Source organism: Sebastes fasciatus, chromosome 4 (genome assembly GCF_043250625.1).
Source record: "Sebastes fasciatus isolate fSebFas1 chromosome 4, fSebFas1.pri, whole genome shotgun sequence".
In the NCBI taxonomy this organism is placed as follows: Eukaryota; Metazoa; Chordata; class Actinopteri; order Perciformes; family Sebastidae; genus Sebastes; species Sebastes fasciatus.
The window spans coordinates 26,683,749-26,697,608 of record NC_133798.1 but is presented as its reverse complement, the minus strand read 5'-3'; the positions used below and the strand labels follow the sequence as shown (position 1 = coordinate 26,697,608).

The 13,860-nt window shown below is 38.6% G+C and overlaps 2 protein-coding genes across 4 annotated transcripts in view; one reads left to right on the top strand and one right to left on the bottom strand.

Annotated features, from left to right (window-relative positions):
• Positions 1-7,833, bottom strand: part of neto2b (neuropilin (NRP) and tolloid (TLL)-like 2b) — a 21,252-nt gene extending 13,419 nt beyond the window's left edge. Inside the window, exons 1-2 of one of the 3 annotated variants that reach the window (XM_074633242.1) lie at positions 7,794-7,814; positions 4,467-4,508 (exon numbers count right to left, since the gene is read on the bottom strand). The gene's annotated coding sequence lies outside the window, so the exon portion shown is untranslated. Of the gene's footprint in view, positions 1-4,466; positions 4,509-7,793 lie in introns of those variants that run through there. The other 2 variants (XM_074633245.1, XM_074633246.1) reach the window with 2 other exon arrangements.
• On the top strand, positions 7,401-12,692 carry LOC141766393 (uncharacterized). Its single transcript, XM_074633250.1, has 3 exons — positions 7,401-7,645; positions 7,734-7,830; positions 8,741-12,692. The coding sequence occupies exons 1-3, from the start codon at positions 7,539-7,541 to the stop codon at positions 9,089-9,091; spliced, it is 555 nt and encodes a 184-aa protein (XP_074489351.1). The 5' UTR covers positions 7,401-7,538; the 3' UTR covers positions 9,092-12,692.
• The last annotated feature ends 1,168 nt before the right edge of the window (positions 12,693-13,860 follow it).

Here is a 13,860-nt window from a genome sequence, read left to right as displayed (position 1 = left end):
CAGCCGATTAGACTGTTTCAGGCTATTAAATAGGCGTTATCAGTCGCTATAAGCCCCGTAGATGTGGGCCAAACAGGGCCTACTACACCCACTAGTAGGTTTTTATCATTTATTCACATGGTAGATCACCGAAAGAAGGTACAAAAGAATACAACAGCGACCTCTAGCGACCGTAGTAATTATGACAGGAGCAGAAGCGGAAGTTAGGTAGTATAGACAGGCTGAAACTACATAAGGGGTGGACACAAAGCTCAGGGCTTTCAGCCAGGAGACTGGAGTTTACATCCTGTGTGAAACCAACAATGTATAGTTGTCTTTGTGTTATTTTAACCCAAAACACAATGTTTTTCCTTAAACTTAAGTTGTTGTTTTTTTGCCTAAACCTAAAGAAGTTGTAGTTTTGTTGCCTAAACCTAAAGAAGTTGTAGTTTTGTTGCCTAAACCTAAAGAAGTTGTAGTTTTTGTTGCCTAAACCCAAAGAAAATGTAGTTTTTGTTGCCTAAACCCAAAGAAGTTGTAGTTTTTGTTGCCTAAACCCAAAGAAGGTGTAGTTTTCTTGCCTAAACCTAAAGAAGGTGTAGTTTTGTTGCCTAAACCTAAAGAAGTTGTAGTTTTTGTTGCTTAAACCTAAAGAAGGTGTAGTTTTGTTGCCTAAACCTAAAGAAGTTCAAGTTTTATTGCCTAAACCTAACTGTATTTTTTGCCTAAACCTTAATAAGTTGTAGTTTTGTTGCCTAAATCTAAATAAGTTGTAGTTTTACTGCCTAAACCTAAATAAGTTGTAGTTTTATTGCCTAAACCTAAAGAAGCTTTTTTGTTTGTGTTCAAAATGTGACATTTCATTCAGTTTTACAACATGTTAGAACGTGTTGCTGTTAAGTTTCACTTTCACTTTGTAGTAGGTGTAGCAGGCCCCTACTGACCCACATCTATGGTGATTATAGCGACTAATAACGCCTATTTAATGGCTTGATAACAGTTGAATCGGGTGCTATTTGACACATGAAAATGTGCATGCATGCATGTAATGATTCTAGTGTCTTTTCTTGCCTTCTAGCGATTGTAAAAATGCATGGTGGCACGATTGCACCAAATTAAAGCTTACAACAAAGAACAACTGCACAGTGGAACATCGTCTCAATGCCAATCCCCAAAATCTCACTTAATCCTCAAAAGCACTAACATCTCTCCAGCAGCTGTAGATTAGACTCATGCATTACGTGGAAGAAAAGAAGTCAGCCGCAATGTGAAGATAATCAGACATCTTTCTGTAATGTCACAACCTTTTTGGCATACACTAAAAGGAAAGCAGAGACAGAAAAGTGGAACTAAAGGAGGGTAATGAATCCCAAAACTGTCCAGGATTGCAATTAGCATTTTGATTGGAGCCGTAACCAGGCAAGTGATTGCTCTTATTAGCGCGTGCTTGAGGATGAAATTAACATCTTTAATTTGGCAGAGGCTACGGTTGAGTGAGCCAGGTGACACTGCTGGGCCAAATAAACTTTCACTCCCTCCATTCATTCTTTCTTATTGTGAAAGAACATGTGCATGTCTGCATGAGTGCATGAGTGCATGTGCGTGTCTTGTTTTGAAGATAACTGAAAATGAGCTTTCAAGGAAAAGGGTCATCTTTAAGGTCAGGGATTACACAGCAAGGCATTTCATGCAGTTCAACAGCAACATGCAACAACAGGGTTAAAAGGTCCCAGGGGCTCTTTAACTATTTCCATAGTAATACACTATCTGGGCTCGCTTTGAATGCATGCTGGTGTTGCTTGATCTACTCTGTGCAGTCAAACACAACAAATTTTAGAATAAAAACACTCTTATCAGCTTCTGAGGAAAAGTCATTAAGATACTACGAGCCTGTGATTGGCAGAAATCCCTGTGGATTTGGCCTGTTACTGTTGACGAGGAAGCGCAGTAGCCTACAAGTCCCAACTTTAACAGGGTGGAACAGATTACTGCGTCCCAGTGACTTCTCGTTTATCATCACTTTGATTTGTGTGTTTTTAGCGCGACAGATTTTATTGCCTTTGCTAGAGCCATGGGTATTTGATGTTACAACTGTAGATTATGTCACAACTAATCACCCCCATGCTGTGGTAAATCCTGTACTTAGCTGAGGCGACAAAAACAGGTTATTTAATGGAGCAATAAAAAAAACTTTACTTCTTCTTTAAGGTACTAAAGGCTGTTCATCAAAAACATTATCTCCACAGAATTTTGACTTGAAGTTTAATCATCCTCATAGATGACTCCTTACATAATAGTCAGCTTAAGGTCCAAAACCAGACGGTCCCAGGAGCCCCAGTCACTGAGAGTTGACACAAATATCCTATTTCTGGACAGATTTAGACCTTTGTGATATCGCGGAGCAGGGAGAGCTGAACTCCATTCTTATCTCTGGTCCATATGACAACAGATTAGATAAAGAAAGAAAGGAAAACATGATCTCATTAGACAAATGTCAGAAAAACTACTACTACTACTGTAAGCCATCAAAACAACCTAATGCGAAATAAATAATTAAATATTTGAGATTTCTAGCTCCCCATTTCACTTTCAACCCAATCCTGTGCCTTTGCGTAATTTACGTCCCTTCTTCTAATCTGTTTATGCTCAGCCCCTGCTACCATGGAGCGCTGCATCTCTTCTGTGTTATATACGGTTTGTTGTCTGCCTGATATCTTCTAAGACCAATTCATCAGAGACAGACGCAATCGCAAGAAAACAACCACACACACAGTTTTACAGAAAATGTTTGGTTCCCACTAATCTGCCATTTGCAATCCTTTAGTGTCTGTTTAGTGCAGCTAGATGCAAAATCATTTACTCCCTTTGCTTCCACTAGTCTTTTGTTCCCTTTGAGATCGAAACTAAACTGCGTGCATCCCGGTGCAAATTATTCTGAGGAGAACAACGCTCTTTTTGTTATTCAGGATATGTCACCTGAGAGATTCTTCCCTAAAGCATTTTCAAAGATGTGAAGTAAACCAGGAGTGAAGGAATCGTGTCACTGAGAAAAGTTTTTGGCAAAGCGCTCTATAAAGAGAATGAGGAGAGGCAGTTTGTAGGATGTTGATGAGCTGATTTTTGGGTGCACTGCTCGCTGGTAAAACTTTGTTTACGTGTTGGCTCAGCAGACTGAACTACACAAGACTTCCTAATTGCAACCCTCACAGGAAAGCGTATAAATAGCCCAACATTACACAGTCATTCCGTGTGTCATGAGGACGCATTTTAGGCTTTTCGTGTGTCATTTGTACACCACGCTACAAAACTACGCTAACTTTCGCAACTAGGTTTAGACAACAAAACCACTTGGTTAGGTTAAGGACGTCATGGTTGGGCTTAAAATAAGTACGTAAACTAAATAAAACACAGACACAAACGTGTGACAAACAAATGACAAACGTCACTAACGTAACTTAAAAAACAAAACACCGGTCTCCTGCTTGAAAGTCCTGTGTTTGTTGGACCCATCCACTTCCCCTCTGCCCGTTATATTACAAATCCTGCTATAGCAAATGCATTGAACCGCCCTAATCTGCCTCTGATTGGCTAGTACTTGCTGCCGTCATTGGTTTGATTGGTTAGGTTTAGGCATGAGGAGTGAGATTGGTTAGGGTTAGGGTAAGAATATCATGGTAAGCCAATCAGAGTTCTTATTCGTCATTCACACGCCTTTTCCTGCGAACGGGCTTTCCTAATTATCAGGTCAAATACAATAGATGATCTTTACCAAGCCATACAGAGTATTACCTGTGATTATTTCAACAATAGAAACAGGCTCCCACCCTTTAATGGTGACATTTTCTGTCTGTTTTTGCTTCTCTGTTGCCAGCTGACACAGATATTATCTGATGATTCAACACATAACTAATTTACACCTGTTTTTACATTTGCTCTGGTCTTTGGAAGTGATGTGCTGTGTACATAAACACGCTGAATGAGTTGAAAGATTGTGCTCTACGCTGTCTTTGAACATGGTTTTATACTGGGAATAATAGGCTCCCATGTGGCAAATGGGAGCTAAAAGACCCTTAAAGATGATAACGACTTCCTCTTTTCCTCCGGTGTCAGACTGCATCTAAACTCAGACATTTGAAGTTGTTAGTGTGCTTCGTGTGTTGCTACACAAGAAAGAAGGTTTTACTTGAGTTAACACCAAAGTCTGCAACTGTGAACATATAATGTGCACTAGTAAACATGCACACATGCACTAAATGATCATAATGAGATGACATCCTGTCTCTCCCAACAGATGACATCCTTCCCTTCATGACCAGTGAAATATCTTCATTTAACTTAAAGATCTGCTTTTCCTAAATCTTGCTCTCTGATGGCCATATGGCCAATCACAACAAGCGTTTCTAGGACAGATGGGCAATGGAAATGACCTTTACTCAAAGCAGGGTTAAGCCTAAAGAAGACAACTAGAAGATTAGTCTGGTTCTCACCAATTAGGGCCCTCAGAGAGTAGGAGTAATGTGAAGAAGAGTCTGTGGAAAACGAGAGGAGATATAGATTAAGTGAAAATTTCTCTCTTGATCGAGTCATTTATGACAAATTCAACTTGTGTTTTCTACACAATAGCTTCTCATCAAACAAACATCTGCAGTATATGCCCTAAAATGTACGCTTAATGTAATTATGGATCAGCGTGTTCAGCAATTCTAAATACTACAATATTCAGCTTATAAAAACCCTGACATCAACATCAAACCAATGTCAGACAAAACCACAGTGCTGATGCTGGCATGTCAGTAAGTTCTGCAGACATTTTGGCCGTGCATGTTCGACCCACAAACTCAGCAAGCAGCGACAAGCTTTTCTCCTTCAGCACACAGAAATCTTCTTAGCACGGCCTGATCTGTGGATGTGGCAGCGAGCCTGGAGGAGGATGAGTTCAGTGCCACTTTAGGTTCCTCAAAGATGTTTTAATGTTTAAATAATTCTTCAGCGACGATGGTAATGAGTTTATGATGATGAGTTATGCATTTCATTTTCATTTTGGTTTCTAGTAACAAATAAATGATTGTTTTTATTAAAAGGAGATGGATGGTAGTAATAGAGAACTGGCTGGGACCCTCATAGAGCGTGTGTTTAACTGGAAACCAGTTCATTCAGTCTAATAATTTCTTCCTTTTTCCAATGGTGTTACATTAAAAAAGGAAATACGCTATATGAATGACAAAATGTAGGTCAGTAATACAGTGATTTTCAAGCTGCCTCTGTTGACATCTGTTGTAAATAATAATAATAATATGGTGGAGGATTTTGAGGATTTATTTTCATTTGATACCAGTTCAGCTGTCTGATTACTTGTCGTTCCTAAAATGCGCTGAACTTGAGAGCTTTAGGGAAATTGTGCGTGCATCTGGCTGTTAACATGCTCTCTGCCTTGAGTTTCTTTTTTTCCCCTCTCTTTTTAATTTAGTCAAATATACAAAGCTGGTCTTTGCAATCACAGCCTAAGCACTTAGGAAGGGGCTTTAGAGACATAATTAAAAGGCCTGAGTGGGAGAAAGGCAGCTTTGAAACAAAGTGACAGCACGTGAGAGTCCGATACATCTGAAACATCACAGATTGAAAGAGGGTGATGAAAGGACAGAGAGAGGAGAAAAGTGTCATAAGGCGACTATAGACTAGCATGGATCATCTGCTGTTGGCAGCAAGAAGTAGGCACACAGAGCCATGAAGCCATCCTGCTTCACTATGCCATGTCCACACATACCAAGAATGCATTTCAAACATTTAGAAAAGCCATTATTGTTGGAAAATTGGAGTAAAGAAATATAAAAAAGTGGTGTTCATTATGAAGGACTTTTTAAGGAAGTGTTGTTTTATGTTACTTGCATCTCATGGCAGAATACTGCAAACAACCCAAAGTAACAGCAAGTGTGGATGAGCTGAGTCAGATCAGTTTTAATTACACAGCACGCTACTGCAACCCTGATTAATCCAACAACGATAAACTGTACAGTGTGCGTGTGTGTGTGTGTGGTGTGTGTGTGTGTGTGATGTGTGGTGTGTGGTGTGTGGTGTGTGGTGTGTGTGTGTGGTTGTGAAAAATATTGTCCAGAAACCCTCACAGGTACTGCATATAGCAAAAAGAAATATGCTCAAATCATAACATGGCAAACTGCAGCCCAACAGACAACAACAGCTGTCAGTGTGTCAGTGTGCTGACTTGACTATGACTTGCCCCAAACTGCATGTGATTATCATAAAGTGGGCATGTCTGTAAAGGGGAGACTTGTGGGTACCCATAGAACCCATTTTCATTCACATATCTTGAGGTCAGAGGTCAAGGGACCCCTTTGAAAATGGACATGCCAGTTTTTCCCCAAAATGTAGCGAAGGTTGGAGCGTTATTTAACCTCCTTCGCTAGTATGACATGGTTGGTACCAATGGATTCCTTAGGTTTTCTACTTTCATATGATGCCAGTATCTTCACTCTAGCTTTAAAACTGAGCCCGCTACAGCCTAAATCAGCATTAATGTGTTTAAGAAATTAGTGGTGTTGAAACTAATTTGTTTTAACGCCACTAATAAGGTCACAAGGGTCATCTGATTTTCACACCTGGGGACCCATTCAAACCAAACTCTCTTCAATGAAATGTCTTTAATAGCATTTCTATGAGCCCACCAAGCCTTAAAATCAACCCAACTTCAAAAGTGTTACCCACTAATGTCATAAAGTAAAGCTTGTTTCAAATACGGAGTTTCTGAATACGGGCTGTGTGTATTTCCCTGTGGATTGAGCGTTTCGATGCTTTCACAGTATTTATATAGGACTTCAGCCTGCTTTATAATTAAAAAATATGGGACCTTTAAGTATACAGTATATTTTCTTGTGGCGCATTAAACATAAACATTCTAAATGTGTCCCAGTTTATTTCCTGTTGCAGTGTATGTCTATAACATCAGCTGAAAGGAAGTAAACATGGACCCAAACTGTTGCCTAGCAATGCAATTCCGTTGCAATTCCGTCAAAATGCACTAAAACGGAGCATTTCAGACAAAGGGTAAATACAGGCATATTCAAGCAGACAGTATGAGGAAAATAATTTTTTTTTTTAACATTACAGCATGTAAACATGTTCTAGTAGAAACACAAAACACAAGTATGAACCTGAAAATGAGCACGATATGGGACCTTTAATGCCTCCTAATGGACTTGCTGAAACTACTGCGATACAGTACACTAATTAAATTTTAAAAAAAGGAATTGTTTCATCGAAAACAATGTTTTTGAATCATATTTTGAAGGTAGGACGGTGTTTTTTGTATATTAAGTAAATATTTTCTTGTGGTGCATTAAGCAGTTTGTCCACTGAGTGGCACCAAAGATCCAGTCAGCCATTGTGGTCACATGACTTCAACAACATGAAAACCCCCCTTGTTTTTGTTTCCTGTTTCTTCCTGGTGGATAATACAATACCACCGTGAACTCTTTATATATATATCTATATTATATACCTTTTGCACACAGATGTAACTATAAGTCCAGTAGAATAAAGGCAGCATGTCAGAGAGGCAGCGCGCGCTGCCAGCATGGATGGAGAAGAAGGAGAAAGAGAAAGAGAAAGAGAAGGAGCTGCTGAAGAAGAGCAGAAAGAGGAAAACTGCAAGGTAGTTGGCTTAAACACACACACAGCCTCGGTTTTATACTTCAATTATAGTCACTTTGACTAACAAATATGCACTGATGTGTTTTCAGGTCTGCTTTCTACTGTCTGAACGAGAGAGAGCTGCTGGAGGCTGCAGTCTCATGTCTTACCAGAGAGGACGAGGCTCTGCTGCGGACGCACCAACAGGTGGCGCTGCTTCTCTAACGTTTTAACCTCTGAAACTGGGAGGAAATGCTAGAAAAGATCAGATAAAATGAGATAGATCTTTATTAATCCCGAAGGACATTATTGTGCCAGAGATTAATAAAAAAATACAGCAAAATTACAACAAGTTCAAGTGTATAAAATACAAGTGTAGCCTATAAATAAAAAGTGCTATTTCTAGCACCAGTGCCTAAAAGATTAACAATTAAGTAAGATACATTTAGTAAAATTAGTAAATAAGTTAAGTCCAATAAAATAAAAATAAAAAAGGTAAAGTAAGCTAAAAAAAACAGAAAAAGAAGAAATATTGCATGTAAAAGAGACAGTTATTGATATATATATATGAATGAAAAATCAAAATGAAAACATGCCAATATTGATCAGGAGGCTGAGATTATGTAAAAGTTTAAATTAAATGCATCATTTATAAAAGTTAAATATGTTTGGATCATAATCACAGGCACAGTTTGGTTCAGGGGGCTCACTGAGCCCCCTAGAAATGCATCTATATATTTTTTTATAATAACATAGAACTAATAATTTATTGTAATGAAAATAATATCGACCTTGTTTTGTCTTCATATTGACAGAATAGGAAACCAACAAGATGAGTTGATAGATTTATGGTATTTTTATCGTAGGCATTTTGTTTTAATCATAATAAAGGCTTTTAAGTTTTTCCAAGTGCAAAACATATCTTTTCCACTTAGTAGTATACCTGCATGTCGCCCCAGTCTTTGCCTCTCAGATAACTTGCATTGACAAAAATTTAAAACAAAATTACCTCACTTTTAAATCATACCTAGTGGATTTAAGATGCAAAATATTCCCTGAAGCATTGTGTAAAACATGACTGATTGACCCCTCCCTCCCCATATACACACACACACAGGTTGAAGACAAGGCAGCTGTGAAAGCGAGGGAGGAACCTGCCACATCAAAGACAACAGCAAAGCTGGTGACTTTAGAGGAAGAGTCCTCGGACTGCGGTGACGCCCTGGAGTCGACGTATGTTTCAGAAACAGATTTGGACATTACAGAGGTGGAAACAGTGCCGTACACTAAGAGCCCGCAGCATCAGGTACCTAGGGGTCAGAGGTCAGGACCAGAACAGGATCACTGCGGTATCGTGAATGCTGGACTGGAGGATGAGGAAAAAGAGGAGCACTCACAGATGCCAGCAGAGGCAGCGGAGGAGGACGATGATGCCTTAAGGCTTGTGCGAGAAATATTTTTCACATGATGATTAACTTCATCAGAATTCCACTGAAACATGCGCACTGAGGCTTAAAGTCAAAGTGTTTGCAATAAATGGACATTTTTTTCTCTTAGAGGGGAATGCCGCTCACATTTCAAATTCCTCAAACAGTCCAGTCAGTACTTGTGAATGCACACAGCTCCTCTATTCAGCTACAAACTGGACAACTGATCCTTTAACTGATGTCACTGGGATGTAAAATGTGTCCATAGACCGACACATAATTCAAGTGTAAATGCCAGTGTTTACTTTTTAATGACAGCATCTAAAACCCCATTTCGGTGGGACAACTCAACAAAGTATCATCATAGGCTTCTGGGGCTGCAGCTAACTAATTATATTCATTGTCGATTAATCCGTTGTTTAGTTTCTCGATTAATCGATTAGTTGTTTGGTCTATAAAATGGTGAAAAATGTAGATCAGTGTTTCCCAAAGTCCCAAGATGACGTCCTCAAATGTCTCGTTTTGTCCACAACTCAAAGATATTCAGTTTACTGTCATAGAGGAGTAAAGAAACCAGAAAATATTCACATTTAAGAAGCTAGAATCAGAGAATTTAGATTCATTCGACATGTCAAAATAGTTTGTGATTAATTTAATGGTTGATTAATCGTTGCAGCTCTAATTCAGCAGCTGTGCATGTCAGAGAAAGCAGGCCATATTTATTCTTAGTGGGTTATTTATTTACATACTTGGCCGTCACTTTCACAAACCAGTTTGTCTACAATTCAACACTGTTACAGCACGCAAAAGTAATTACAGCATGCTCCAGTCTATTTAACAAAAGAAGGGAAGAAGAAGAAGTCACAACACTCTTGATTTTCAGCAGCGTGTTACGCTGTACTCGATTATCAAAACAGTTGACGATTAATTCAATAGTTGACAACTAATCTATGAATCGTTGTAGCTCCGGTGGTTTCACAAAGTCTAAGGTCTGTTCAGTGTTAATGGAGCTGCTACATCTTTTACATCCCACTGTATTCAACTGATTTAACTGTCCTTGGAGACACTGAACTAACATGAATTAATGGAAATTCCCTTAACACAGATAATGTGGTATTTTAAAGTTCAAACTAGATTTGTGAATAAGAACATTTTGATGAAAGCTTTAACCAGAACACATTTGATGTTGAGATAAGTAATAGAGCGGATCCTTTGATATTGAATGTGGAACTGACGGCAACTGGTCATGTTACAGCATCACCACAGAGTTCAGGGGTCAGAGAGATAAGCTTCAACCAGAAGGCCTGTGCTTGTTAATGAGTGAACACTTGACACTGAGTTTCTACTAATTCACTGACCACTATACTGTAGCTGTACCTGTGTATGAGGACAAACACAAAGATCATTTTGTCAGTGAAGCAGCTTTAGGTTTTCTTTTGATGATGCTTCAGATTAAAGCTAACTAATTATATTCATTGTCGATTAATCCGTTGTTTAGTTTCTCGATTAATCGATTAGTTGTTTGGTCTATAAAATGGTGAAAAATGTAGATCAGTGTTTCCCAAAGTCCCAAGATGACGTCCTCAAATGTCTCGTTTTGTCCACAACTCAAAGATATTCAGTTTACTGTCATAGAGGAGTAAAGAAACCAGAAAATATTCACATTTAAGAAGCTAGAATCAGAGAATTTAGATTCATTCGACATGTCAAAATAGTTTGTGATTAATTTAATGGTTGATTAATCGTTGCAGCTCTAATTCAGCAGCTGTGCAGGTCAGAGAAAGTAGGCCATATTTATTTTTAGTGGGATATTTATTTACACAGTTGGCCGTCACTTTCACAAACCAGTTTGTCTAAGTCAACTCTGTTACAGCACGCAAAGGTAATAACAATATGCTCCAGTCTATTTAACAAAAGAAGGGTAACAGGTTTATCATCAAATCAAGTCATCAAGTCACAACACTCTTGATTGTCAGCAGCATATTATGCCCCAAAGCAAAGATTTGGCAACTGTTTAGTGAAAACTTTACAAAGAGCAAAAAACAGTTTTGATTATACTTTCATCAAGCACTTTGGCATCAGGATTTAAGTTTCCCTTCTGTGAATGATGACTTCTCATCTAGTCCCAGTCAGACATTATCCTCCTCCATGACACACGGGTCAGCCATGTTATGATAACCAGCTCAACCTGCACACCCACACATACATAGAACCAGATGGTCATGTGTTTCCAGCTCACGTACGACCGATAGAGTACCAAAAACCCTATAACCCCAGTCAGGATGAGTAGGCTGGATGCAGCCTGGCAGGCCATGCTGAACCAGAACGCTGCTTTGTCTTTGGCGTAAGCTGCTAACAGCATGGCCAGGAGGGCAAAGGCCACAAGCACAACAGGAATGTACAAACTCAGAATAACCGCCGTGCCGAGGATGATAATTATCTCAGATTCAGCTCCAGTCCACCAGCTGTAGAAAAGTTCTCCTTGTTGACGTGTTAGACGAAAGTGAAAGGGACTGATGTTGGCTTCGTTGGAGATGATGAACACACCAGTAAAGAGCACCAGAGAGGTCAACATCTGGATGAAGATGAGCAGGAGAAACGCAGAAATCCCCAAAGAGAGCCATGTGGGTGTCTTCACAGAGAAGGCAGCCATAACTGAAGCCGTCTTAGGCCTTACGTCCCCGGATCTGAAGATTTAATATACATGTTGACAGAAATCATTAAAACAGCAGTGGGAAGAAATGGAGCAAATATGATTAAAAAAATATATTTTTTATAAAGCGGTCACTATATCATGACAGTAGTGCATGAGACAGGTAATCTGAAAAAGAAATCATGTGCCTCTGTGTCAAGATTTCACAGACCGGAGGAAAACAACCAATCAGAGCCGAGCTGGAGCCTGCCGTCTCTGTGCAGCTGTCAATCACTCGCGAAGTCCGACCAAACGGTCAAACTAGGCAGCGCTGATCAAATATGAATCAATATTCTGTTGCTGTAATGCCTATTTCTCTCCTCAAATGTTTTCAGAAACATCTTGTAGTGTGCTGTTTAGCTATAAAATGAGAAAGTTTGTGACCCGGCAGCCATGTTGAGATCAGCCGGAGAACAGCCAATAGGAACGCTCTCTCTCTGAAATGACTAGATTTTTTAAAGGTCCCATATCATGCTCATTTTCAGGTTCATACTTGTATTTTGGGTTTCTACTAGAACATGTTTACATGCTTTAATGTTTAAAAAAACTTTTATTTTCCTCATACTGTCTGCTTGAATATACCTGTATTTACCCTCTGTCTGAAACACTCCGTTTTAGTACATTTCAATGGAATTGCAACAGAATTGCGTTGCTAGGCAACAACTTGGGTCCATGTTTACTTCCTGTCAGCTGATGTCATTCACATACAACTGCAACAGGAAATAAACTGGGACCCATTTAGAATGTTTACGTTTAAAACTGTGAAATGGTCTAAATATTGTAGATTTGTGACATCACAAATGGACAGAAATCCTGACGGCTTGTTTCAAATGCTCAGTTTCTGAATACGGGCTATGTGTATTTCTCTGTCGATTAAGCGTTTCGATACTTTCACAGTATTTATATAGAACTTAGACCTGCTTTATAATAAAAAAGCCATGAAAATGTAACTTTTTACAATATGGGACCTTTAAAGCCTGAAAACAGAGCCATGAGAGTGCATAAGTCTCTCTCAGAACACTTGAATTACAATATGCTGAAAGGTTATTATGGATGTTTTTTGCCCAATGATGCCAAAAATATACTGCCTACTGCAGCTTTAATCATTTGGGGGGGGGGGGGAAAGCAATCATGACACTTTTAAAAAATTTATAAATTCCATATATCTGCATGAACTTAATCCATTATTATCGCCTGAGTGATCTTCAAGAACCAGAACTCAGCACTTGTGACACATTCATTGCAACATATGCAGCAATGTATGTGTCACAGATTTAATATTCAACAGATCAGCTGATCAGCTTCCTCAATCATGACCACATTACATTTAAATGAAATGGACTCAAGTTTAGTTTCACTCTTGTGATCATGTTGAAACATAAAAATAGTGGTAATCATGTTGAAACTAGCTGTGATCATGTTTAAACATGACACGGGTGCAGCTGGTTTCTCAATAATAAATACTGATTCATCATGGCTGGATATTAAAGGGATTATTCTGGTGTTTAATTTATAATATACACTGTATATAAATATATACAGTGTATATTAATACAGGATATACATTATAAGATATATTTTTGGGTGAGACATCTGTGACATATGCAGCAATGAATGTGTCACAGATTTAATATTCAATCTACAGTAGATCAGCTGATCAGCTTCCTTAATCATGATCACATTACATTTAAATGAAATGGACTCAGTTTAATTTCACTCTTGTGATCATGTTGAAAACAGTTGTGATAATGTTGAAACATGACATGACATGACATGACATCAAGGTCAATTTCTCAGCCCTTGTGACACATTCATTGCTACATATGCAGCAATGAATGTGTCACAGATAAACCTACAGTAGATCAGCTGATCAGCTTCCTCAATCATGATCACATTACATATAAATGAAATGGACTCAAGTTTAGTTTTACTCTTGAAAATTGTTGAAAATAGTTGTAATCATGTTGAAAATAGTTGTAATCATGTTGAAACATGCAGCTGGTTTCTCAATAATAAATACTGATTTCATGGCTGCATATTAAAGGGATTATTCAGGCGTTTAATTTATAATATATACAGTATATAAATATATACTGTATATACTTATACAGTATATAC